The sequence below is a fragment of the Equus przewalskii genome, chromosome 25 (assembly GCF_037783145.1).
Source record: "Equus przewalskii isolate Varuska chromosome 25, EquPr2, whole genome shotgun sequence".
In the NCBI taxonomy this organism is placed as follows: domain Eukaryota; kingdom Metazoa; phylum Chordata; class Mammalia; order Perissodactyla; family Equidae; genus Equus; species Equus przewalskii.
In genome coordinates this window covers 41,414,233-41,440,969 of record NC_091855.1, presented here as the reverse complement: position 1 = coordinate 41,440,969, position 26,737 = coordinate 41,414,233, and the positions used below count along the sequence as shown (strand labels likewise).

At 43.3% G+C, this 26,737-nt stretch overlaps 1 protein-coding gene across 3 annotated transcripts in view; it reads right to left on the bottom strand.

The window, feature by feature from the left end:
• The window catches only part of EVL (Enah/Vasp-like), a 160,342-nt gene extending 135,886 nt beyond the window's left edge, over positions 1–24,456 (bottom strand). Inside the window, exon 1 of one of the 3 annotated variants that reach the window (XM_070593208.1) lies at positions 24,213–24,456. In XM_070593208.1, the coding sequence (XP_070449309.1) occupies positions 24,213–24,217 (5 nt within the window). In that variant the 5' untranslated portion in view covers positions 24,218–24,456. Of the gene's footprint in view, positions 1–9,509; positions 9,617–24,212 lie in introns of those variants that run through there. The other 2 variants (XM_070593214.1, XM_070593211.1) reach the window with 2 other exon arrangements.
• Between the last annotated feature and the right edge of the window lie 2,281 nt (positions 24,457–26,737).

Here is a 26,737-nt window from a genome sequence, read left to right as displayed (position 1 = left end):
ACCACCTCCCAACGGCCCCACCTCCTAACACCAACACATAGGGAGTCAGGATTCCAACATGTGAATTTTGGGGGGACACAGACATTCAGACCACAGTAGAGACCAAATGAATGAAGACTGTGGGAATTTCCAGCTGGCAGGGCAGGGATGAGGGTATCTTATTCTGAAGGCAGAGAAGCAAAGGAAGGGTATAAGTATGCACACCTAAAATCAAAGCACACAGGTCTGAAGGCACCCAGGCTGCCTCAAAGACAGTAGCGTTCCTATGTTTTGAGTACCGAAGGTCTGGTGTCGAGGCACCAATCCTGACCATGCCACCCCTTCCTAATCTACAAGCACGAAAAAGGAGAGCCATTTAACACATGTTCTGACTGGAGAAGGAGTTAGAAGGCAGGCAGAGATAATGATAAAGAAACTGCAGAGAGACATCCCTAAGAGACTTGTAATTTGAGGAGTCTTGCTTTAGATAAATGTATTTTGTTCTCTCAAGAAGCTAGTTTTTCTTTCTCACATTTTATTTATGTTAATCAGGCTTTCTCTATTTCTGATTTTCCACTAAAATGTACAAGGTGGTGTTTTTCCTCATCCAAAATAGCACTGCTTCTTAGTTTCCAAGAGGTCCATTTGCATGAGTCTTGCAATGGTGTTTATATTCCTTCCTACAGAAAGCTCCGACACCCAGCCTAGAACCCGGTGTTTAAATCAACAGGGATGAGGACACACTGACTGAGACCTTCCCATGGATTGCTACTGCTGAGCTAGGATTTATTAGGTAGTTGACTAAATCGGAACTGCAGTTCTCTGTTTAAAGACATATTCTTGCTAACACGAAAAAAACGAGGACTTGATTATCTTCTAAGGCTCATTCTCAAACCATTCTTCTCTCCTCTGACAGTACCTTACTTGGACCCCATAGGAGATACTGAATAAAAGAAGGAAAGAGAAAAGAGCGCAAAAGGACACAGACATTGAATGAGCCAAACCTGGAGAATCACTGTTTTACATCAGAAGAATATGGATTTTGAAGGGTTTCACAGATTTCATTAACGTGGTAAGTGACCTAAGAAAAATGTCAGTCCAATCTCCTCATTTTGACCACAGAAAGAGAAAACATAGCACCTTGCCAAGGGTCACACCACACTCAGAGATGGAATTGGAACTGAAGTCTCCTGATTTCTAATTTAAGTGCTTTTCCTTTACACCAGTGGCTCTCAAAAGAAGGGTCCTGTAGGGGCCGGCCCTGTGGTCGAGTGGTTAAGTTCACGCACTCAGCTTTGGTGGCCTGGGGTTTTGCTGGTTCAGGTCCTGGGCACTGACCTAGCACTGCTCATCAGGCCACAATGAGGTGGTGTCCCACATAGCAGAGCCAGAAGGACCGACAACTAGAATATATAACTGTGTACTGGGGGGCTTTGGAGAGGAGAAGAAGAAGGGAAAAAAAAAGACTGGCAGCAGATGTTAGCTCAGGGCCAATCTAAAAAAAAGTAGGGTCGTCCACCAGCCAAATCAGCATCACCTGGGAGCTCGTCATATTGAAAATTCTCAGCCCCCTCCCCAGACTAACTGAATTAGAGACTTCGGGAGGAATCCAGCAACCTGTGTTTTCATAAGCTCTCCAGGGAATTCTGATGCATGCCAAAGTTCGAGAACCACTGACTGCTCTAACACCAGCGATTCTCAGCTGGGGGGTGATTCTGCCCCCAGGGGACATTCGGCACTGTCTTGTAGATAATTTTAGCTGTCATAATGTGGGGGGGGGGGGGGGGAGAGTGCTACTGGCATCTGGTGGTAGAGGCCAGGGATGATGCTAAACATCCTACTGTGTGCAGGCAGTCCCCCACAACAAAGAGTTATCTGGCCCAAAATGTCAATGGTGCCGAGGTGGAGAAAGACAGCTCTATATGTACTACTGGGAGGGCAGAAGAGAGAGGAAAAGTTGTCAGTGTTGCGGTCTCTCTCTAGAAAGCATCTGGTCCCTTTAGCTGGAGCTTTAGCTCTCTTCACAACTGCATCCACTCAAGCTGTGCTCCCCAGTTGGTGTGTCTCCACTAGGCAAGGTGAGCTGGCATCCAGAGCCCCCACTGTCTGTGAGGCCAGAGCCCCAGCCCCCGAAGCCAGTCACTCTCACCGCAAGCAGCTACATCCAATTCCTGAGTGTGCCACACAAGTATTATCGTCTTCCAGGAGTGCCACGATGTGACTAAAGCTTACAGATCAGCACTGAAATTTAAAGAGAGAGTCAGAGCCACTTCCCATTGCCAGTAATGGTGAATAAGCTTTTAGAGATGAACGCTTCTAGTGAAAATAACCACAAAAGCCAGGAAAAACAGCTGAGAAACAAACAACACCTCTAAAGGCATCAAATTGCTGTCAAGACAGTAAGGAATTTCTAGGCTAAAATGGAAGAGAAAAAAAAGAGTCTAAAAAGGCAAATGAGCGCAGCAGCCCCTTTTTGCCCCGAGTGCATTTGCTGATCCCAGAAAACAGAAACTTTCATGCCGATGGCCTCACAGGGCAAGAGAGTCACCCTCTGAAGGTGCTCCCCTCTTCACCGTAAGCTGGAGGGACCCAGACATCTCCCCAGACGTGATCCGTGGCACTTCAAGTGAACTCCTATCCCCACCACCCCCCACCCCACAGGGAGGGGCTGACACTTACGGAGCAGCAACTGTGTCCCAGCCACTGCCCCACCTACTTTACGGGGGTCAGTTAACTGAATCCCGGGGAAGCGGCACGGAGTTAGGTTCTATTATTTCTCCCATTTTACAGATGAGGAACCTGAGGAACAGAGAGATAAAATAATTTGCCCAACATTACAGTCCAAAAGTGGCCGGCTAATCATACTCAGACGTAGGCTGCCTGACTCGAGTCTGTACCCTTAACCACTATAGACAACAAGTTAAAACCAAAAGAAAGGGCACAAAGATGTTTATTCCTGTATGACAAAACAGCAAAAAACTGGAAATAACTAAATATCTACCAACAAGGGATTGGTCAAATAAAGTATAGTATTTACAAAGAGTCATTATAAACACAGACCTTCACTGATTGCAGAGGCATTACCATTACTGAGTAAAAACATATTAGAGGATTATTACAATTTATGAATTATTGTTGAATAAACACCTCCACAAATCAAACAGAGAAGTAAGTTATAGAAAAGTATACACAGTGTATTCTCATTTAGGCAAACCACATATATTTTATACAACATAGCACAGTAGTTACAAGCTTGGTCTTTAGATTCAGAGAGCTCACCATTACTTGACTTCGGACAAATTACTTCACTGTTCTAAACATCAGTTTCCTTCTGAGTAAAATGGGGTAACACTATTATCTCATAGGGTTTTGGTGAAAGTCAAATGATATGATGCATGTGAAGCTGTTCAACCCAGAGCCACTGTGGAACAGCTTGGTAAACACAGCTGTTCCATTATTATTATGCGTGTGTGTATCTATGTGCATAAAGAGATGTCTGGAAGCATACTAGCCAAAGTGCTATCAACTGCTTATCTCCAGGGGATTGACATCTCTAGTCATTTGCACTTTATTTTTTTGTACTTTTCTCTGTTGCTTAATTTTTATAATGAATGGGTATGATTTTTATAAAAACAATAACACAATTTTATACATACCTTCCCAGCATACAGACAATTGGACAATAAGACGACACTCTCTATTCCAATAGCATTAATGTGATAGGCAATATCTCAAATTAGAGATCCACAGGAAATAGAAAGGCGAAGCTGGGGAGAGTCAGCTCCTCGGCCTGGAACGCTGCGAGGCATGTAACAGACATTTGTTGCATGAATGGAGGAACATATGAATTGAGACGCAATACAGTGCAGCAGTATTGAGTTCTGGAGGCAAACACAGCTGGATTTAAACATCAGCTCTGCAACTTCCTAGCTGTTAACTTGAACAATTTATTTTTAACCCCCCTGACCTCCAGTTTCCTCATCCATACAATGGGACTGTACCAATTCATATGACTATCATATGAATTAAATGAGATAGTAAATATGAAAGCAGTTTGCATTTAGGAGAAGTTCAATAAAAACGAGTTCTTTCCCCCGGTTCCAGGTTTGCCCATGACAAACTGTGTGACGGTGGATGAGCTGTTTCTCTGAGCCTCAGTTTTCTCACCTAGAAAACGAGAATCATGCTCACCTACCTCTTGGGATGATCAGATAATTAGGTAAAAGCTTGTTGTATAGTATAAATAAGAAAACTTAGGGGCCGGCCCTGTGGCCGAGTGGTTAAGTTCCCACGCTCCCCTTCGGCGGTCTGGGGTTTTGCCGGTTCGGATCCGTGGCACAGACCTAGCACTGCTCATCAAGCCATGCTGAGGCAGCATCCCACACAGCAGAACCAGAATGACCTGCAACTAGAATATACAATCATGTACTGGGGGGCTTTGGGAAGAAGAAGAAGAAGGAAAAAAAAAAAAGTCTGGCATCAGATGTTAGCTTAGGGCCAATCTTTAAAAAAAAACAAAAAGAGAAAAGAAAAAAGAAAACTTACTATGATTATTATGGGAATTTTTGGGGGCAGTTTATTTTATAGCCTCTTGGCTCCAATAAACTAAACTTAGGTAGCCTCTAAATTCTGACAAACATGCAGATTTTATTAATTAGTAACAATTTACTGAGCTTTCCCAGAAGAGCCTAGTCCCTGTCTACCTGGAAATAAAGTTTACCTCGATCTGACTGACTCACTGCTTCCCAAGAAACCCTGGTCTGGTTCAGCCCGTTGTTCTGACTGCACAGCACAGGATGAGCGAGGTAGCACATGAGCTGGGTGCCTGTGATCTCCGTTTTGTTCTCCCAATGATAAAGACAGCAACTCCTGCTTCTTCTCACTGTTTAAGAGAAAGTGCTAACTGATCTGAGGTGCCACCAGCTGACACCCTTACATAACTGGCACATCTATGGTCCCACTGTGTAGCATGTTGATAATATATAACATTTACAGAATCCTTTAAAAGCACCTCTCATAAAAGCGTTGCTTTCTTCAGCCAAAGAATCACCTGCCATGGTAGGCCAAGCAGGCATTACTCTCCCTATTTTGCAGAGGGCAAACGATGGATCCAAGAGGTTAAGTGAACTCCATCAAAGTCAAGTTTCACATTCCCAAAAACCATGCTTGATGAGAGAAAGGGAACTGTAAGTAGTATTTTCCTTTGGGAAAGGTGAGGAGAGAGGAAGGTAAAGCTGCACCTTCAACCCTACTTAATCAAGAGGAGGGCCAGAGGCTGACACCAGGGAGGAGAGTTTGGAGTTTGCCTACATCAGGATCACTTCTCCCTAACACAAACAACCAAGAAAAGGAGATATTTATGTTTATGGCCCCGCGTGACTTGTTCTGCCCTAATTTTGGATGTTTCACACCCCAAAAAGGTCTGTTCTCCTGAGTCAAAGAGGCACAGAACCAGAGACTACCAAAGCGGAAGGGTTCTTAGACATCACTGAGGTCAATCCCCTCCTTTCACAAACAGAGGGTAACGATGAGGCTGAGAGGAGGTTAGTGATTTACCAGTATCACCAGTGAGCTCAGGCAGAGCCAAGCCTAGACCCTCTCTGCCCTGAATCCAAGCCCAGCGCTCTCTTCACTCGCTTCCTCAAATGACTGACTTCAAATCTATCTCCATTACTCTCATCTCCATTCCCAGTACCCTCCTGGTCCTAATCCCTTCCTCTCCCAGAATCAAAATCCTGCATCCTGGTCAACGGACATTGAGCAAATACCTCGTGCCCAACTGTGGCAGTAAAACACCCCAGTCTCCTGACCTTTACTACATGAAGATGAGCCCACACGCTCACTCACATGCACAGGACAGCCATCGCCCTGCCCTTTCGGCAAGAATAACAATGGACAAAAGAGACTCAATTGTGCCGACTAAACATCCACATTATCCTTTTCTTCTGGCTTCCTAACTTCCTGAAAGCTTGAAGTTCTCAATGAGAAGCCAGATATCTATGTTAGCCATACAAGAAACAGCAAAGGAGTTTACTTAGGCAAACAACTATGTTTACAAGTGATGAAAAAAGTGAACATGCTAACAAAGACGAGGAACATCGAGCATAAACTGAAGGCCTAGAGTGCAGGTTAAACAGGTTTACCTGGAACCCCAGTGCTGTGAGGCTGTGAGCAACATGGTACTGTGACGCCACAGCCTGGGACCTGCTGGGGCCCGTGATTTCCAACCAAACAGGCAAGTCACTTGTCCCTCTGTGCCTTAGGCCTCTCCCCATTAAAAGAGAGCAGTAATAGCAACTACTTCTGGGCTTCCTGCAAAGATTCGATGAGCAATGCGTGTTAAGCGGTTAGAACAGTGCCTGACGTGAAAAATACTCCTGAATACAAGCTATTGTTGTTGTTATGACTATTAAGCACATTAATAAAGAAACAGAGTTCAGATCTTCTTACCAAGCTGCACTTTTGAACTCAGAGCTCACATTTTATCACATTTTCACAAACTATAGAAAGGGATTAAATTATTTCCCAGAGAAAGCTGACTTCAAAAGAGAAAGTATGGGACAAACTAACGTTTAGCCTTACGGAAGTTTTCTTAGCTTTGCTAATATCCTACCACATGCCAGAAGATGTTTTTTCATAGCCAAAGCGTTTATTCAATTGCTGTTCTTGTGAGACTTTCACCAATTAGATATCGTTATATAGTCATCACTTACTTTCCTAGGCAAATAACCAACCTCGGTGGAAGGGAGAAGGGGCAAGAAGCAGCGAACCCTCCCACTCGTATTTTCTCGATTCTTTACAACTCTCATACCTCTGCCACCCATCATCAACAATCCAGATGAGACCCACCATGGGAAGTGGACTGTTTCCAAAAGGCTTGGTATGACTGAAGCCATCAGGAAGAGAGGCAAAGCAGAATGAAACAGAAATGAGAGATTTATTCTATGCTGTAGCAAGCTAAAAATGAATGAGTGCAGGGCCAGCCCTGTGGCCCAGTGGTTAAGTCTGGGACGTTCTGCTTCCGTGGGCCCAGTTCAGTTCCCAGGTGCAGACCTACACCACTCATCGGCAGCCATGCTGTAGCGGCAACCCACATACAAAATAGAGGAAGACTGGCACAGATGTTAGCTCAGGGCAAATCTTCCTCAGCAAAGGAAAAAAAAGAATGAGTAGATAGTCAAACGATTTTCAACAAAGGTGCTAAGACAACTCAGTGGGGAAAGGACAGTCTTTTCAATGAATCATGCTGAAATAACTGGAAATCTACATGCAAAAAATGAACTTAGACCCTTACCTCACACCATACACAAGAATGAACTCAAAATGGATCACAGACTAAGTGTAAGAGTTAAAACCATAAACCTTCTAGAAGAAAACATAGGAGAAAAATCTCTCTGATCTTGAGGTAGGCAAAGAATGATCCATAAAAGAAAATATTGGTAAGCTGGAGTTCATCAAAATTAAAAATACATGTGCCTCAAGACACTCTAAGAAAATGAAAGGGCAAGCTACACACTGAGAGAAAATATTGCAAATCACATATCTGATAAATGACTTATAAACAGACTATGCAATGAAATCTCAAAACAACAATGAAAAAAAACCACAATTTAAATGGAAAAAAAGCTAAATATCCAACAATAAGGACTGGTTAAACAACTTAGATACCTCCAGTCAATGACATAGAGTTATTAAAAAATTAAACTCTTGGGGCCAGCCCTGTGGCCAAGTGGTTCAAGTTCCACATCCTCCACTTCAGCAGCCTGGAGTTCACAGGTTCAGATCCTGGGTGCGGACGTACTCCACTCATCAGCCATGCTGTGGGAGTGTCCCACATACAAAGTAGAGGAAGACTGGCACAGATGTTAGCTCAGGGCTAATCTTCCTTAAGCAAAAAAAGAGTGGCAATGGATGTTAGCTTAGGGCAGATCTTACTCATACACACACACAAAAATTAAAATCTTAAAAACACAAAATAAATTGATGGAAGGAGAGAGAGATGGATATGTGGCTAGAGAAGTAACAAAGCAAATACAGTGAAAAGGTAGTGGGTATATATGTATTTACTGGATAATTCAATTTTTCTGAGTCTGAAAATTTGCACAATAAAATGTTGAAAAAAGTTAAGCTCTAAAATATTTAATGACACAAATATGTCATTAAACATGACGTATCAGTATAGTAAAAAGGTTACAAAGCTGTATGCATAGTACAAATGTGTGACATATACATTTTTTTTAACATGTGGCCATAGGAAAAGAAGGATACAGAGTAGAAAGTTAACAGTGGCTGTCTCTGGATGATATGGTAACGAGTACTTTTCTGCTTATTCTTGCTTATCCACATTCCTTAAATTTTCTACAATGATCAAATAGTTTTATGATTCAAAAAAGAGAAGTGCCTTAACAGCAGTGAAGCAAGAAACAATTTCAGACAAGAATGATTAGAATTTGATCACAAACTCAGTGACAGGAAATACTGCTCTCCAAAAAATCTTTAAAAGTCTTAAATACAACATACATTCAATGAATAATTCTTTTGGCTTGTTACTGGCACTGAACTTTGTGCCAGGTGCAGAAACTTAAAACAATTACAGCTGCACAACTTGAAATGTACATATCAGAAAGAAAGCTGATAAAGCCCTTAATTTTAGAGTTGATAAAGCACTGGTGATACTGTATCTGGAGTCAACGATTTGTAGGAACCACTGATAAACTGGAGTCCGTTGACTATGTTATTCAAGGCTCAAGTGAGCAAAGTGTTTAACCTAGGGCAGAGTAGACTTCGAGGAAATGACTGCCATATGCTAATAACATGGGTGCTGTTATGGACGATGTAAAACTTGAATCAATCAGTAGAAATTTCAGAGAAGCAAATATCAGGTAAGTGTAACAAAAAGGATGAAGAGATAGCTAGGGCTGGTTTAGTAATCCAATTGCTGCCTCATAACCCAAGGAACACCTTACCACTGAAAATATTAAACCAGAAGTTGGGTCAATGCCTGTCATAAATAATAGCTATGATTACATTCATTCGTTCAACAAATATTTACTGAGTGCTTATGATGCAATGATGGAAGTGTTCTATAATCTGTGCTAACATGGCAGTCAACTGCTACATGTGGCTGCTGATAATCTGAAATGTGGCATTACAATCAGGAGGAATATCATATGAAAAAAACGCATGTGGGGAAGTTTCTTATAATATGGAGAACAGAGGAAATCAATATGGAGAGGCAGAGAGAGGCCAGTTCACGAATAACTTTACATACTATGCTAGGGAGTCATGACTTTATCCAGAAAGACATAGAAATATCCTGAAGAAACTAAGGAAGGGACTACTAACTCAGATTCGATTATTAACAATTTAACAAAGTGCAGAGGAGACATTTTAAGAGGTAGAGAACAAAAGTGTAATGTAATTATGGCATTTTAATAATGATGAAGACCTGACTTAGATCAGTATCATGGCTCTGGAGAGAAGGGGACAAAGAGATTTTAAGCAGGAAGAAATGATAATGACATGTCCACCTGGATGTGACGAGAGGGAACTGAATGACTCCATCAAGCTTCCAAGTTTCTATTTTGGATCACAGAGGACACCACACTGAGAATGAGGATTCTGGAAGGAGACAAGTCTGGGAAGGAAAGCAGTGAGTTCAGTTGTTTTTTTTAAAAAACATACTTACTGAGAAACTGATTTTTATTTAATAAAATTCACCCATTTAAACTATACGTCAATGTTTTTTTAGTATATACACAACATGCTATGCCCAACACTGCAATCTAATTTTAGAATGTTCTCATGATCCCCAAAAGAAGCCTTAGACCCATTAGCAGCCACTCCTCATTCTCACTACTAATCTACTTTCTGTCTCTACAGATTTGCCCTTTCTGAACACTCCATATGAATGGAATCATATATGTGGTCTTTAGTAACTGGTTTCATACACTTAGCATCACGTTTTCCAGGCTCATCCACATTGTATCAGTATCGGTACTTCATTCCTTTTCATTGCTGAATAATATTCCACTGTATGGACACACTGCATTTTGTTGATCCATTCATCAGTGCATAGACATCTGGGTTGTTTCCACTGTTTGGCTATTATGAATAATGCTCCTATGAACATTTGTGAATAAATTTTGTATGGATGTATGTTTTAATTTCTCTCGAGTATATGCCTGGGAGTGGAAATGCTGAGACACAGGGAAACTCTATGTTTAACATTTTGAAGAACTGCCAAACTGTTTTCCAAAGTGACTGCACTCTTTTACATTCTCTCCAGCAATGTAAGAGGGCTCCAATATGAGATTTATCCACATAGCCACTTACCCAATGTGTAAAGGTATCCACATCCTCACTAGCATTAGTTATTATCCGTCTTTTTTATTCTAACCATCCTAATGTGTGAAGTGGTATCTCATTGTGGTTTTGGTTGGCATTTCCTCATGTCTAATGATGCTAAGCACCTTTCCATGTGCTTACTGGCCATTTGTATATCTTCTATGGTGAAGCGTCCATTTAGATATTAGCCCATTTTTAAACTTGGTTACTTGTCTTTCCATTATTGAGTTCTAACTCTTTACATATTCTAGATATGTCCCTTATCAGATATATGATGTGCAAATATTTTCCTCCCTTCTGTGGGTTGTCTTGTCACTTTCCTAATAGCATGGTTTGTAGCACCTAAGTTTTCAATTTTGATGAAATCCAATTTACCTACTTTTTTTCTTTTATCATGTGTGTTTTGGTGTCATTTCTAAGAAACTACTGCCTAACCCAAAGCCATTAAGCTTTACTCTTATATTTTCTCCTATAAGATTTTTAAAGTTTTAGTTCTTACATTTAAGCTCATAATCGATTTTGAGTTAACTCTTGTATATGGTGTGAGGCAGGGGTTCAACCTTGTTCTTTTGTTTGTGGACATTCAGTTGTCCCAGCATTTGTTGCAAAGGCTATTTTTCCTCCATTGAATTGTCTTGGCATCCTGGTCAAAAATCAATTGCTCATAAGTGTAGCAGTAGTGAGCCCCGTTTTAGACATGTTGAACTTGAGGTACCTGTGCTCTATCTCCTTGGGACTAAGCTACATGTACAGAGAACCACGTCTTCTACTCACAGCCCAGGAACAGCACAGCAAAGTCAATAAATATTTGGTGAATGATTATCCATCTGTGAGATTCACAATCATGCTGCCTCCTCATCCACAGAATTGGACACTCTGAAGCATGGCACTCTTTGCTCTTGTGAAGGGACCAGCTGGCTCTCTTTCTAGTGCTGCTCTTCTATTTGGGACTCTTTCTTTAGCTGATTCAGTCTGTTGCTTACAGTTCTATTTTGCATAGTGACACAAATCAAGGAGAGCATTTTCCTTCTTCTCAGGAAAAGAAGTGTTTATACACAGTACCCTAAAGCTGCTCCGTTAGAAATCTCAGCTGGCACAAGGAAGCAGTACCAGTGGATACATTTGATTTTGACCTGTCTACGGGCACATAGGCTCAGAGGTATGGTATGTTTCTATTGTGCATAAAGGATTTTATTTGTGTGCCGGGCACAACATCCTTCTGTGTTCAAGCCAAAGTTAAAGAATTTAAATGTTTAAATTGCTAATGGGACTTCAGCAGGTCAGTGAAAGGAAGGCCTCAAAAAGGACACTTATTAGAGCTAAATCATAAGTAACTGGAAGAACTGAGGACATATAACTAAGATAAGGCAAGATTTTCTGAAGACCATTGTCTTCAAGCAACTGAAAAGCCAATTTGGAAGAAAGAATAAACCAGTTCAAAGAACTACAAAAGGGAAGAACCAGAACAGAAGATAATATCACGTAGCCTAGGCAAAATTCTGCCAGTTCCCCTAGGCCCACTGCAAATGCAAAAATAATAATAAAAATCAATCAATCAATAAAAATTGCACTCCTCATACCTCTTTTCTGGCACTTTCTGCCACATGCTCCCCTTCTTGGCTCTATATTCCTTAAGGCCCGACTCTCACTTGTGTCTGTAGCCCTATCCCTAACCCCACTGTCTTGCATATGGTAGGTCACAATATACATCTTTCAAGTAAAAATTTAAGCAGATATGATACATGAAAAGAGATAAATAAGGAGAAGTTACGTATGTATAATACAGAGAAGCCTATACTTTAAAAAAATTATATTTACTATAGTAAATTTAAAATATTTTTAAAGTACTCACATTTACAGAAATCATGTTTACATTAATTGACACCACCTTTATGGTATAAACAAGATCCACATGTGTTTAGATGGCCTAAATCAATCACAATGTATACCCCTGTCAACGATAAAAAGCTTAAGGTCAAAGTGCTGACCTCCAGGGGGGTCTTCTAGCTCTAAGTTCTAAAAGCCTGTGACCATCAGTCCAATTTCTCTCCCGTCCCATCCTCAAAGCTACCTAGTATGGGATTAAGCAAAGATGTTTGCAAGCATGCAAATACAGCCGAGGACAAGTGGCAGACACCTGTCCACCACAGACAAACAATAAACCCTCTTGTCTGGAGCCTGAGTTAGCCTCTGAGCTGGGACAGCCATGATGAACAAGGAAAGGTGCACACGATTTATTTCCTTGAACAGACTAATCATAGTTCTTTCAAAATCCAAGTCTGATGATTTCATTATGTTTGTTCTATTGTCTATGTTTTCTCTTGGCTTTTGGTTAAGTCTTATCTTCTCATACATGTGATAATTTCTGATTGAGTGCCATTCACTGTATCTGAAAACTATAGATAATTCAGAGAGGATTTACTTTTGCTTCCGACAGGCAGGTGGGTCAGGGGTACAAACGACCCCAGGTTACCTTAATATAATCAGATATTGAGAAGAGTAAAGCAGTACTTCAGTTCCCGAGAGGACCAGTCTATTTCTGTTTCACCCCTCTCCCTAAGCAGAGCCTTTAAGAAAAACCTGAGTTATTTGTTAGGGCTCCTCCTCCTTGTCATGCTCTGAACACCAATTTTTATCTTCCGAGTCCCATGAATCTGCCTAGAGCTCTAATTATCTTCTCCGTTGACAATTTCAGCAATGACAACTACTTCAAGGGAAGAAACAGTGCCAAATGTGAGGCTTGCTTGTCCATCCTCTCCCAAATCGTGGCTCTGCAAATCCCTTCTGCCACCTAGCTCTGCTATGCCCTCAAATTGATTTTCGTTTTTAACTTTCACCTTCTCTTCTTCTTAGCAGGACTGGTCCAAACAACCTGACAAAGCACTGCCAGAAGCAGAACCCCCAAATCCAACACAACTCACCACGACTTTTGTTTAAACTGAGACAGAGGGGAACTTTCTAACATAAATCACTCATAATTTCATTTAAGTTTTTTCTAGTTGGTCTCCACAACTTTTGCAGTTTTGAAATGTGAGTCTTTCCCAGGGGACTACCCAAATTAAGACTGGATGAAGCAGTTTAGGGTGTGGGAAAACAGATTTGGAATTACTGCTGACTAACAGAAAACCATAAAACCCTAATTAAAATAAAGGATTAATCAAAAGTAATGTCATTATCCATTCTAATCTAAACTCTAACAGGCTTCACTGTGGAATTGGGGGTGTAGAGCTCCCTTTATAAAACAAGACGGCTGTAAACGCCTAGGCTCGGCGCCGGCGCCCAGCAAATACACAGGAATGGTGGTTCCCTGTGCCCTTGCCTCCCTCTCCTCTGTCCCTCTCCACTCCCCACCTAGAAGTGGGCTGACACTGAACACAGGCTGAAATTTCATCCAGTCCAATCTCATTACTACAAAGTCTAAGGCTCATGCCCAAGTGTTTCCTGTACTGAGTAGAAGGAGCTGGGATGAAGGTCATAAAAATGGACAACACGTGAGTCAAGACAGCAAATGCTCCTGCCTACTTTTGCCTATACTACAGAGGAAAATATAGATGGAGGAGAGTGGGAAAAAAAGACAAGAACTAGGAGACAAGAACCCTGAGCTTCATGTTCCTATTACTCCACTCCCTGTGAGCCCTAGGCAGGTGACCTCTGGAGTCTGTCTGTTTTCTCATCTGAGGAATGAGGGACTCATGCATCCTTCGGCCAACATTTATTCAGCACTTCCTGCATTCAGGGACACTGCTGGGGGTGGGACTACAGTGCCCAATAATCCAGCCCTGCTCCGGTCCTCAGGACCAGGCCGGCAGTTCTCAACTCTGGCTGCACACTTAACCTCAAGACTTAAAACAACACACCAACAACAGAACACCTTCCTCCAGACTACGGGGATTTCTGAGGTAGGGCCCTGGCACCGGGAGGAGGGCGGAGAAGAGGGCCTTTTCAAGTGATTCTGACACCCAGTGAGGGTTAACAACCTCTGGACCTAGAGAATGTCTACGTTTATGAATCTAACTTTCTAGGGTTTTATAAATGAGTATTTTTTACCAGTCAAAAGCTCCAAAGTAAACTGTGGTTTCATCATAATTTGGAGGGAGGGTGACTGGGGGTAGCGGGTGCTTCAACTGTGCTAACAATCCCATCCTCAAGTCATATGGCCTGTGAGTGACCTGTGGCCTCACTCAGGCCTCCTTGGATTCACATTCAAAAGCCATATGTGTCATGTCATAAATGAGAATTGTCCCCAAGGGGCGTACAGATGCCTAAATCATGCCATTCTGGATACAGTCCTTTGGGTTAAAGCACTATTTCCCAAACTTTGGTCATTCATGGTTTTTGTCATGTCTGTTTAACATGAGTGCTCTTCTTTAAAATCAACTCTCTAGAGCAATAACAAAGTATTAGCCCTACTAAATATTAAAACATATTACAGAGCCGCTTTAACTGAAAGTGAGGTATTGGCATATGAATAAATACAGACCAATGGAACATAATAGAAAATCAAGAAATAGGTCAAATTAATTAAATATGGTGAAAGAAGACATCTCAAAACACCAGGAGAAAATGGAATTTTTAATAAGCAGTATTTGGATAACTGAAAAACTATATGGAAGAGGATAAGATTGGCTCCAGTCCTCAAACCATATATTTCATTCCAAATGGATCAGAGATTTAAAGGTTTGAACAAGTAAAAAGAAAAAAAAAAGAAACTACACAAGTATGAGAAAAACCATAAGCGAATTCAAGCTGAGAGCACAGAAGACTTTCCAGCTATGACTGAAAATCAAGAAGCAATGAGTGAAAAGACTGAAAAAAAAGAAATCTATTTACTTTCTATCTAGTAACAATATCCACAAAATCACGTGCTCGGAGCACCTCTTCTGCAACATTTCAGCTCCGCCAGCCTTCTCTGTTTCTTACTCCAGCCACCCTGGAGGCAACCAGTTTTGCTCAGGCTCTGACCTGCTTCCTGCCCCCTGCTTCAGGGTGCTCTGCTGCTGCCCCAGGGGGTGCCCGGAGCATCCCCTCTTACCCACGCCTGAACAACTCTAGGTGCAGGGGCGATTCCTGGCGAGGCGATCCTTTGTCAAGTGAAGACAGCAGCTAAGGGTATATGCTTCTCTCCTTCTCCCCCCAAATGTCAGTCCTGTGCCACGGAGCAGCCAGTTAGCTGGCTTATAGCAGGAGCATAACCAACATGAATGTTTGCACTGGCTCCCCCTCCTTGCTCCTCACTCCCCCCCTCACTCCTGCTCCCAGAGGTAACACTGCCCTCCAAAACTCCTCTTGCATGAGCCTTTGTCTAAGGTACAGCTTTCTGGGGAAACCAGTTAAAATACCATGGATTCGATCCACTTATTTTTTTTTAATATACATAAAAATAAATGCTTAATTATAACAATTTTAAAAGCATTCATCAGGAGGGGCATAACTCCTTACTCCGTAAGTGTGGGCTGTGCAGAGTGACTTTCTTGAAAAGAGGGCAGTATGAAAAGGGGAACTAAAGAGTAACTTTACAATAATGAAACCTGACAAACACTACTTCAGCCAGGTGATCAAGGTCAACACCAACAGTCATAAATCATGAATATAACAAATGTGCCACGTAAGATAACTCAAAGCACTGTCACCCCAGTAATGCATGAATTCCCTAAGCACATAATGAAATAGCTTTCATCTTGGATGCCAGCTCCAGCTGCTGGGGGTGGGGCTTGGAATGTTGTACTTGGAAGGACCCATGCCAAGACGGAATGACCGCCGTAATTTACCACGCATTTTAGGTATAGGTGGCAGTGTCAATATTTATTAAGCATTTACCAAGGGCCAGGCACAGCAGTAGGCTCTAGGGATCCAACAGAGATCAAAACAGGCATAATCCTTTACGAAGTACAGGAGGAAAAATGTAAGTAATTACAAATAAAAGAGTTACAGAAGAGGAAACAGGGGATGCCATGGAGGCAAATAACAGAGTAGGGGTCAAGGAATGCCTCTCTGAGGAAGTGACATTTAAATTAAGATTCAAAGGCTAAGAAGTTAGCAAAGTGAAGAGGCAAAGGAAGTAGTTTTGGTCAACTCCTGAATTAGCCTATCAGATCTTTTCTTACTTAAGGATGCTCTGAGAGAGAAGGGAGAAGAGAAGATCAGAGCAATAGACACAGCTCCACAAAGACAGCCCACAGTGGAGAGCAGGACCCAGATAAGGTTTAAGGTTGCTGGCAGGTTTTAAGGAAGGGGCCCACAGCAAATACATCACAAGGGGGAAAGCACTGGAGAAGGTAGGCAAGAGGCTTCCAAAACCAAACTGTGTAAGGCAAGTTGTCCACTGTCACTAAGATACTCAGAAAACACGTCTTCAGTGCTCTACACAGGCATGTCTCTGTTGTACTACACAACGAGAGGCACGTGTCAGTGCGCGTTGCCCTTTCTGCTATGGCTTCCATGAATTTCACAGCTAAATGTGTTCAACTGCAGTAAATATTTCTTAATTTTAATTTTCTGGTATAATTACCTCCTCTACCTCCAAAAAACATACCTCCTATTTGGTCTATATTTCAAAAGTTCCATTTTCTGTCTTTTATAGAGAATGTCTCTGAATCTTTTTCACAAGCTGAAGCATCAATAGCAACTGTTGTTTCTAAACCAAAAAATTATCACATATAGTAGATAAGTTATATAGTGATCTGACAAAAGGGCTGAATATTTGAAAACAAATTGTCCCAGACTTTCCAGGGTTTATCTTCCTCTTAGATGTAACAAATTGGGGTGGGGGAGGTAAATAACCCTTGGTGAACACCATACGCTAAGAACTTTTTATGTATTCCCATTTGATCCTCACAGAATCCTGAGAAGGAAGTAGGACTGTCCTCATTTATATCTGAGAAAAATGGAGGCTCATGAAGGTTAAGTAGTTTGCTGCAAGTCCGTCAGCTGTTAAAGAGTGGCTCTGAGGCCGAAGCCAGGTCGGCCTAGCTCTAAAATCCAGGCTGCTCAGAATACAGGGGCAAAATGGGCCCGATTCACAATTAAAAAAAAAAGTCCATTCACATACCTACGGTAACTCTAAACTGAGGAGGAGAAGATGTCTTTCACACGGCCTTAAAGACAAAGACTGAGCCCGCCTTCCTACACCCTTCCAAGAGAGGGATTGGGGCCAGGGCTCCCCCAACTGGTGTACAGATGGAACCACACCACTTACTTCTGATTCCTTTCCTAGCCCTTTGCTTTTGGGAGAGAACCTCCAAGTTGAGACCAAGATTAAACTTCCTTTCATTAACTTTATCTGTTTGTTTAAAATTAACATTCTGATAATATGTACTGATAGTCTTTAAATGTTTATACCCTTTCGTAGCAGTAATAACACTGTTTTGCTAATTTATCTTAAGGAAATAATCAGAGATGCACCCTGAGATTTATGTGCACAGACATCGTGTTATTTACAATGATGAAATACTAGAAACAAGCTAACTGTTCCAAAATTGGGGTACCGGTAAATAACTTATGACATATCATCTGATAGACTATTATTCAGTTATTTAAAACATTTTCAATGAATATTTAACAAAGGAGAAATATATACATGGTAAACATAAAATGTCCAATACAAATATACAGTATAATATCAATTTTGTGAAAATGTTACACTTACATATGAAAAAGATAAAGAAATGACACCCCACATTTAATGTGGTTATCCCTAAACTGCAAGATCAATGCTTATTCTTATTGTCTTCTTTATACTTTTCTATGTTTTTAAATTCTCCATATTAAATACATATATTTAAATCAGAAAACACAATTTCTAAAAAGTAAGAGAAAATTGCCACTAGAAATTATTTCTATGGGGCTCTTCTGCTTCCAGGTTAGGAAAGAGAAAACTCTACCTACAGCTGTTAGCTGAGGGGACCACTGCCCTTTCCAGGCACTCTGATGTCGCTGGAGGCGCTCTTTTCCAAGCTATCATCACATTATGCAGCACTGAGGACACAGCCATTTAACAACTCGGAGTCATCAAGCTGATACTCTATTCTAAGTTCAAACTCGGGGAGTGTAGAGATTTCCTTTAAAGGGAAAAAATCTCTATGTGAAACAATGCTGATTTAATTTATTTTCACGCAGCTTATTTATGTACAATTAGAAAACTAAGTTTAAATTTCTTACGCTTATATAACTAGATACAAACAAAACTACCAAACCAGCAAAATTCAAAACGACATTACTTTAACAAAAGGATGATGTCGCTCATATTAAAAATCATCATCCACAAGGTAAATATAAATATGGTAATGGCACTGGCCTAAAACCAGGCAGATGGAACAGCAGAAGAGAGCCTAGAAAGATAGACACACAGAAGCCCTACAGCTGTCTCCCTAGCATGACTTCTAAAGACAACTGGAGAAATGCTCCCTTGTCCCCATTCCATAGCACTAAGTTCAGATAAGTACTTGGACCCAAATGTGTTACCTTAGTGCAGGGTAACGGTGACAAACAAGGACTGTGTTTGTGTCTCTGTATCTTATACCGTACCCTGTAATCACACTGCATTCTGTATCACTCCAAGACTGATAAAGTGCCCTTGGCCCAGACGAGGTGGTTCCTTGGCACATAACCAGACTGCAAGATGCTAGACTGGCCATGCCTTACACATATAAGGCTGGCCCTGGTGGGGGAAGGCAAGCTTTCTGAGGATTGGAGCTGATCCACATTCAGAAGTGATTAGCTACAATCATGCACCCCTGGAGAGGACTTTGGGATCCAGATATTTGTACTGCCATCCAACTTAGAAAACATTCCTGATATCTCTGCCATATAGCTACTGATATAGTCAAGTATCTGATCAGCAATTCTGAAGAAAAATGTAATTTTGATCTTCACCTCCTATTCCAGACAATTTGAAGGATGAACTGTTAACAAATTTTATATATAAAACAGAAAAACAACTTAATTCTTACCAAACTTCTGGAAGAATGCTATTTTAAATATAAGAAATGATGTAAAAGTCACATAGAAAATGACTTAATGACATAAAAATCTTAAACTTCTATACATCAAATCTTTAAAAGATAAAAGGCAGATAGGGAAATTCACATAAGAGAACATCCCCAACAGATAAATGACTAAAATATATAAACAGAAATATATAGTATATTGTGTATATAGGTGTTTTCTTTTGTTTGTTTGTTTGAAGTAGAAAAAAGGATGCAGCAAGCGATCTAGTAGATTTCTGTAAATCTTTAGGGATGAGAGCTATTTGCGGGAGGGAAAGGTCTGGTCCCCTGCACCTCCTCACCTACTTCATCCACTGTCAGGCAACAGTATGCACTCAAAAAATGATTTCTGAATGAAGACAGGAAAATACAGAAGGTCTGTTAGGAAAGGGGTAATAATTCAGGCAGTAGTCTAGAGAATACAGAAAAACTCAGACACAGCCTTAGTTATCCAAGTAATTTGATTCAACAGGGCTTTTCTGCTAAAATATGTGGACATGGGCCTCAGATGTTCAGTTTATTTGTTGGAATGCATTGCCAGCCTTATGTCCCTCCGAGAGACTCCTTAAGGGGGACAGCTGGAGACTACATTTCAGACCTTTATCAATAGGTCACTTCTAAGTGCTCCCACGAGATTACCTAGGAAGAAAAATGATGCATTATTTTTCGTTTAAAAAATTCACGAATGAACAAAACAGAAAGTGTTTTTCATGGATGAACCAAATTGCTTATAAATATCCAAATCGAGTGAGTTGATGACAGAGGTAATGAATAGATCCCCTTGACTCATTTAGGTCCATCTGCAAAAGCCAAGCACAGGAAGTACATGCAAACATGCACATAGAAATGTTTAACTACAAACAGTCTGCGACAGAGAACCTTGTTAAATGGTCAGCAGCGTTTTAAAAAAACCTTTGTAAAAAACAAATGACTTATAGAAAAAAATAACTGAATGATTCATTTTGGAAAAATCATCTAAGAACTTTCATTTGTACATTCATGCCTTTTTATCTGATCCAAAAGAATGGGATCTGAGACTGCTATTATGCTTTTATTGATCAAAAAATTCAATGTTCTATTCAAGAGGACCAGATAGAGAATAATTTTTAACAAAGATATCAAGAGAAAGAAATGAATATGGAAAGAAGAGAGGAAAGCACCTGCTTCACAATAACGCTCTGAACTAAACTGTCACTTTTTCAATTAGTTATATATTAAGAGGAAATAAAGATATATTCTGAAAATTATCTTGATTCTAAGAGCATTTCACAAACTGAGACAATCTAACATAGTTATGACATAACACAAGAAAACAGGTGTTATTATTCTCCACCACTTCTGTAACCTGGCAGCTTAAATCTCCTTCAGAATTGAATATGGACTCAAACTGCCCCTAACATGCATACATCAGGGATTTTTGCTTCCAGTAACCATGGACTAAGTAAACCAGAACAATCTTCCAGCTGAAGAGAACTAGAAAAGCAGGGAAAAGACCTAATAAACATCTGCTTGGAGGCTTGGGGGAGGAAGGCATGTGAGAGGCTCAGGACGGGAAGCTCAGTATTTGGGGCTACTCTTCCCTGGGTGTGTTTGCCAGTTCCAAAGGGCACGCTGAAAGCTTGTGCTGGGTTGGGGAGAGGTGGGGCTGGTGAAGAGCTGAACACAAGGAACAGAGCGGAACACAACAGGCTGGCTCCCACAAGGACTGCAGCTCCTCTTAGAAACGTCTCAACGCCCGAGACTCCACTGAAGTGACTCCAGATTGTAAGTGCCCCATTTGCCTGACTAAACAAATGTGAATTATCTCTGGAAGAGAAAAACAACATCTCAGGCCTCAAATCATTTCTACAAACAACTTTGCAAATATGAGGTCCAGCACACATACACACAAAACAAGCAGGCATTTAAGGAGACAATAGGAATGAAAACCAAGAGAAACAGACATTGGAAATGATTCATGAATATTGTCATAATCAGACAAACTTTAAGATAATTATAATACTATATTCAAGGAAATAAAAGACAAGATTAATAATTTTGGCAGATAACTGGAAACTATAAAAAAGACAACCAAATGGAAATTAAAGAAATCAAAAAAATATATAATAACTGAAATTAAAAACTCAATAGGTGTAACAGCAAATTATTTATAGCAGAAGAGAACAAGATGAGTGAGGAGATATCCAGAACGAAGCACAGAGAGACAAACAGAAAACACAGAAGAAAAGTTAAGAGACACAGGATATAACAAAATGATCTAATATGTATAATTGTAGTCCCAGAAAGAAAAGTGAGAGAGAATGGGCCAGAAGCAATATTTGAAGTACAAACGGCTGATGACTTGCAAAACTAATGAAAGACATGAAGCCACAGATTCAAGACGCCCTAAGCATCCCAATTACAGGCATACATCCTTTTACTGCACTTGCTTTACTGCGCTTCCCAAATAATTGTGTTTTCTACAAGACTCTCCACCAACAAAAAGACTATGACTCACTGAAGGCTGAGGTGATGGTTATCATTTTTTAGCAATAAAGTATTTTTTAACTAAGGTATGTACATTTTTTTAGACATAACACTATTGCATACTTAATAGACTACAGTATAGTGTAACTATAACTTTTATATGTACTGGGAAACTAAAAAATTCATGTGACTCGTATTGGGATATTCGCTTTTTTGTGGTGGTCTGGAATCAAATCTGCAGAATCTCTGAGGTATGCCTGTATAAGCAAAAGAAAAGACAAAAAAAACCTAGAGACAGCATAGAAAAACTGCTGAAAACCAAAGACAAAGAGAACACCTTAAAAGCAGTCAGAGAAAAAGACTACAGCCATGCGTTGCTTGATGACTGGAAGAAGTTGTAAGAAATGCATCATCAGGTAATTTCGTCACCGTCCAAGTATCACCCAGTGTACTTACACAAACCTAGATGGTAGAGGCTATTACACACCAAGGCTAGATGGCACTAGCCTTATGGGGCCACCGTCGTATAGTCAGTCCGTCGTTGACCAAAGCATCATCAGTGGAGCATGATCGTACTTTCAAAGGAACAACAGACTGACAAGCGACTTCTCAACAGAAACAATCCAAGTTAGAGATAATAAGACATCTTTAAAGTGCTAAAAGAAAACAATGGCAAACCAAGAATTCTGTAACTACCAAAAAGACCCTTCAAAAATGGAGGAAAATGTTCTAAAATTGGGTTGTGGTAATGGTTGCGTAACTCTGTGAAAATACTAAAAACCATTGACCTGTACATTTTAAATGGGTAAACTTTATGATATGCGAATTATATCTCCATAAAGTTGTTTTTAAAAAATGAAGGCTCAATAATGACATTTGCAAACAAACACTGTTAAGAATTTGTCACCAGCTAACCTGGACCAATGGAATACTAAAGGGTGTTCTTCAGGTGGAAAAACATGACCCTAAACAGAAAACTGGAAGATGACAAAGGTGGCACTGCAGAGCCTTGGGGAAAAGACCTTTTTGATAAACAGTGCTGAATAAATGGTCCTGGTAAAAATGAAATTTGACCCCTTTTTCACAAGTTATACAAAAATCAATTCCAAATGGACTATAGAGCTTAATTTGAAAGGCAAAGCAGTAAGACTTCTAGACCTTATAGGAAACTATCTTCTTGACTTTGGAAGAGAAGTCCTACAAATTAGGAAGAGAAACACAGCTAAATCCCAAAGGAAAACTGGGCAAGACATCTGCACAGGCACTTCATCAAAGAGGATCTCAAAAAACATGAAAAGATGTTCAACCTCAATAGTCAACAAGAAACTGCAATTTAAAAACACGATGGGACACCATTTTACGGTCACCAGAATGGCTAAAATTGAAGACTGACAAGACCAAGTGTTGACAAGGATGTGGAGCACAAGAACTCTCATACACTTGCTGGGAGAAGTGTACTTTGGTACAAACACTTCGGAAACTTGGCATTATCGACTAAGGCTGAAGATATGCATGTCTTTTGACCTAGAAATGCCACTGCTCGGTATCTTCCCAACAGAAAGGAATGCACCAGGAGACATAAGAATACTCATAACAGCGTTATTATTAATAGCCAAAAGCCAGAAACAACTCAAACGTCTACGGGACCGTGGACTGGATAAACCGTGGATATTCATACTACAGACCAATAAAAATGAACAGTTAGAACAGACCGGATGACCCTCAAAGCCGCTTGAGTGAAAGATGCCAGACACAAAAGAATATATATCGTATTATTTCATTTATGTAAACTTCCATAATCAGGCAAAATGAAACTACAGACCCTGAAGTTTTTATGGGATATGTGTTTAGAAGGTTAAATTACAGAAAAAAAAGGCACGGAAACGATTATTCCCCCAAAAGTCAGGATGGGGCTACCTCGGGCGAAGGAACTCCGGGCTCCTGGGCGCTGGCAGTGTTTTATTTCCTGACCGGAGGACCAGCAGATACCTCCCGCCCCGGGGTGGGCGATAAATCAATGCGCAGTGACTTGGGGTCTTGCACTCCACGGGCGTGCAAGAAGAAAAGAAAAGGGGCCGGGAAGGGGAGCGGCTCCGGGTGGAAGGAAACTCCCGCCGCGCGGAAGGCGAAAGCGGGCTCCGAGCCCCGGCCGACGGGGAGCCCGGGAGGGAGGGCGAGGGGCTTCGCGCCGGACCCCCCGCGGCTGGAAGGCACCGAGCGCCGCCCCCGCAGCTTGGGCCACCGCGCGGCCGGACGCCGCCACTGATGCCCGCGGGGGTCGGACTCCCCCGCCGCAGACCCCCGCCCCCGCCGAGCGCCTCCCGCCGGGGGCAAAGGCCGCCCCCGCGCGGCTCCGGAACGCCGCCCACCCGGCCGCGGCCCTCCCGGCGCCCCCGAGCCCCCAGACGCCGTCCCGCGCGGCGCCCGCCGACTCACCTCATTGTCGCTGCCGGGGCGGGCGCGCGGGGCCGGGGGCGCGGCGCGGGCGTTAGCGGGGGAGCCGGCCCCGCGCGCGGCGGCTCCGCGTCTCGCTGGGCTGCGGCGGGCGGCGGGGGCTCATCTTCTCGGGGCGGGCGTCGGGGCCGCTAGCTGCGGGGACGGCCGGCGGCGGCGGCGGCGCCTGACAGCTGGGCCCCGGCCCCTGCCATCTTGGCGGGCGCGTGCCCGGGCCGGCGTGTGCGCGCGCCGCCGGAGGGCGGGGAGGGGGCGAGCGCCGCCGGGGCCCGGCCCGCCGTGGGTGGGGGGAGCGCGCGCCCTCCCGAGACTGGGGGCGGTGGCCCCCGGGCGGGCGCGGGCGGCTCCGGGTCCGCCGAGGGCGGGACCGGAGGGTGCGCGCAGGGGAGCTCAGCCCGCGGGCCGAGACTGAGGCGGTGCGTCCTCCGCCCGCTGAGGGGAGTGGGCGCGCGCGCGTCCCTCCGCCCGCGGCGGCTGAGGGGAGAACGCGCGCGGCGGTCCGAGCCAGACACAAAAGGCGCGGGGCCCCACAGCCCGCGCCTCCGGGAGAGGGGCGCCGGCGGCTGCGGGGGCGGGGCGGGCCGCGAGGGGCGGGGCTTCGGAGGACGGGCGAGCGGTGAGGGGTGGGGCCGTGGGTGGGGCGGGGTCTAAAGGGGCGGGGCGTCGGGTCGGCACGTGGAGCGCTGCGCCCCCTGCCCGCTCGGGTCGCCCCACGCACTCACAAAGGCTGCTTAGTGCGCCGGCGTCCTTGTGCAGTGGCCCGAAGATCCCCATTTCCCCGCCCTGCTGTGTGCTCCGCCTGCTCGGACGCAGCGGGCCACCCGATCCGAGGGGCGTCGGGGTCACCAACGGCTGACCCTTCTTTTTGTAAATAAAGAGCCAAGGCTGGGATCTGGAGTCGCAGCTTTTTGATAGTACCTGAAGGTCCTTCCCCAGCCCAACAAGGGCCGCCTCTGGCGCCCCAAAACCGCATCTTGTGAAAAATCACAGTGACAACACTAGGTCGTCCAGCTGTCTCTGCTTGTTAAACCCCCATCCTTCCTAAAGCAGACACACAGTTCATTGTGTTTTCTCAGTGTCACCGCTAATGCTCCTTTTCACTCTATCACAGCAACGTTGAAATCACATCTACCTCTTAAACAATTGGGTCTGAACAAGAGCGTATCAAGCGTTTGGCGGTGTCTGGCGTAGAGCAGGAGGGCAGTGGAGGGCGGCTGTTTTACTCCTGGCCCCGACTGAGAAGAGGCTTTGTGAGTTACGTGGTTTTGCCCAAAATACAGGAAGTGGTGGAGCCAGTTCTCATGCCAGGGGTTTTCTGACTCAGAATCCCAGCGCCTTCCATTCGAGTTTGCTGCAGTGGAACATCATCCTCACCGATTGCAGGTTGGGTCTCTGCCGGTTTATCCCCCTGCCTGTCCCCTCTCCCCTCCCTCACCATCCACTTGTCATCAGAGATGCTCAGAGACTGGTTGTCACATTTCCACTTTCTATCCGCTGTTTGAGCAGGAGTCTTCAAACAAAAGGGCACCTTGGTCCCCTGTAGTCCTGTTAACAGCTCCAGAGGGTTTCAGCCCCTCCTAACCTTATTTGTCCTCTATTCCCAGGGTCAAGATTGGCTCTGCTACAGAAGAGACTTGTTATTCCCTGAAAATTACTGAAATAGACAAGCCCCAGGCCACTTGGAGACGTCCAGGTGTGCTCTGCAGAGGCAGTGTTACCCCCCGGTCGGTGCATATCTGACTATCCGAAGAGCCCCAGGGCTATTGGCCTGTTTGTTCTCAGCCTGGTTTATGGAAGCATGTGGCCCACTCTGAACTCCAGATTGGGCACTTTCTCTGCTGCCTTGGAGTCTGACAAGGTGTTAGTCTTGTAACTGGAAGAAGGTTCGTGGGGAAATATAAAGGTGACGGCCACATACCCGCTACCAACCTTTCCTGCTAACCACCAATCCCCTAGAACAACAAGGACATTCGAGTTCCTTTGAGGAGGATCAGAGAATACAGATGCTGGAAAGGATCTGCAAATCCTTCTCTAGGTAAAGGGTAGGGGCATGGAACATTGAGAAAGGGAAAGTGGCTTAACATCAGCCAGGGAATTCATGACATCAACTGTGTCCGGCTCCGGGAGAGGTCGTTTCTTGCATCCGATGTTTGTTCCTCAGAGGGCTTCATGAGCAGCGAGAGGGGCTGAGAGGGACAGGTAGGGGCTACTTGTGCCCTAAAACTAAGCCCTGCTTCTCCAGGAATGGGCCCTGGTCTTTGTCTAACAGCTCAAGGATGCTTGGGAAAGGCAGAGCTGCACGTTTTAACCCAGCAGCCCTGACCTCTCTGAGCCTCCATTTCTCACCCACAGGCGGGACTCCTGAATCCGTGTTCGTGCACTGCTGAGGATCAACACAGAGGAGACTCCTGAGAAAGAGCCTGTCTGCCCTTCTCCAGTGCTCGTGCTCTCGCCTCTCCTCCCCTTTCCCTTCACCGTGCATCTTTTTTTTTTTTTTTTTTGAGGAA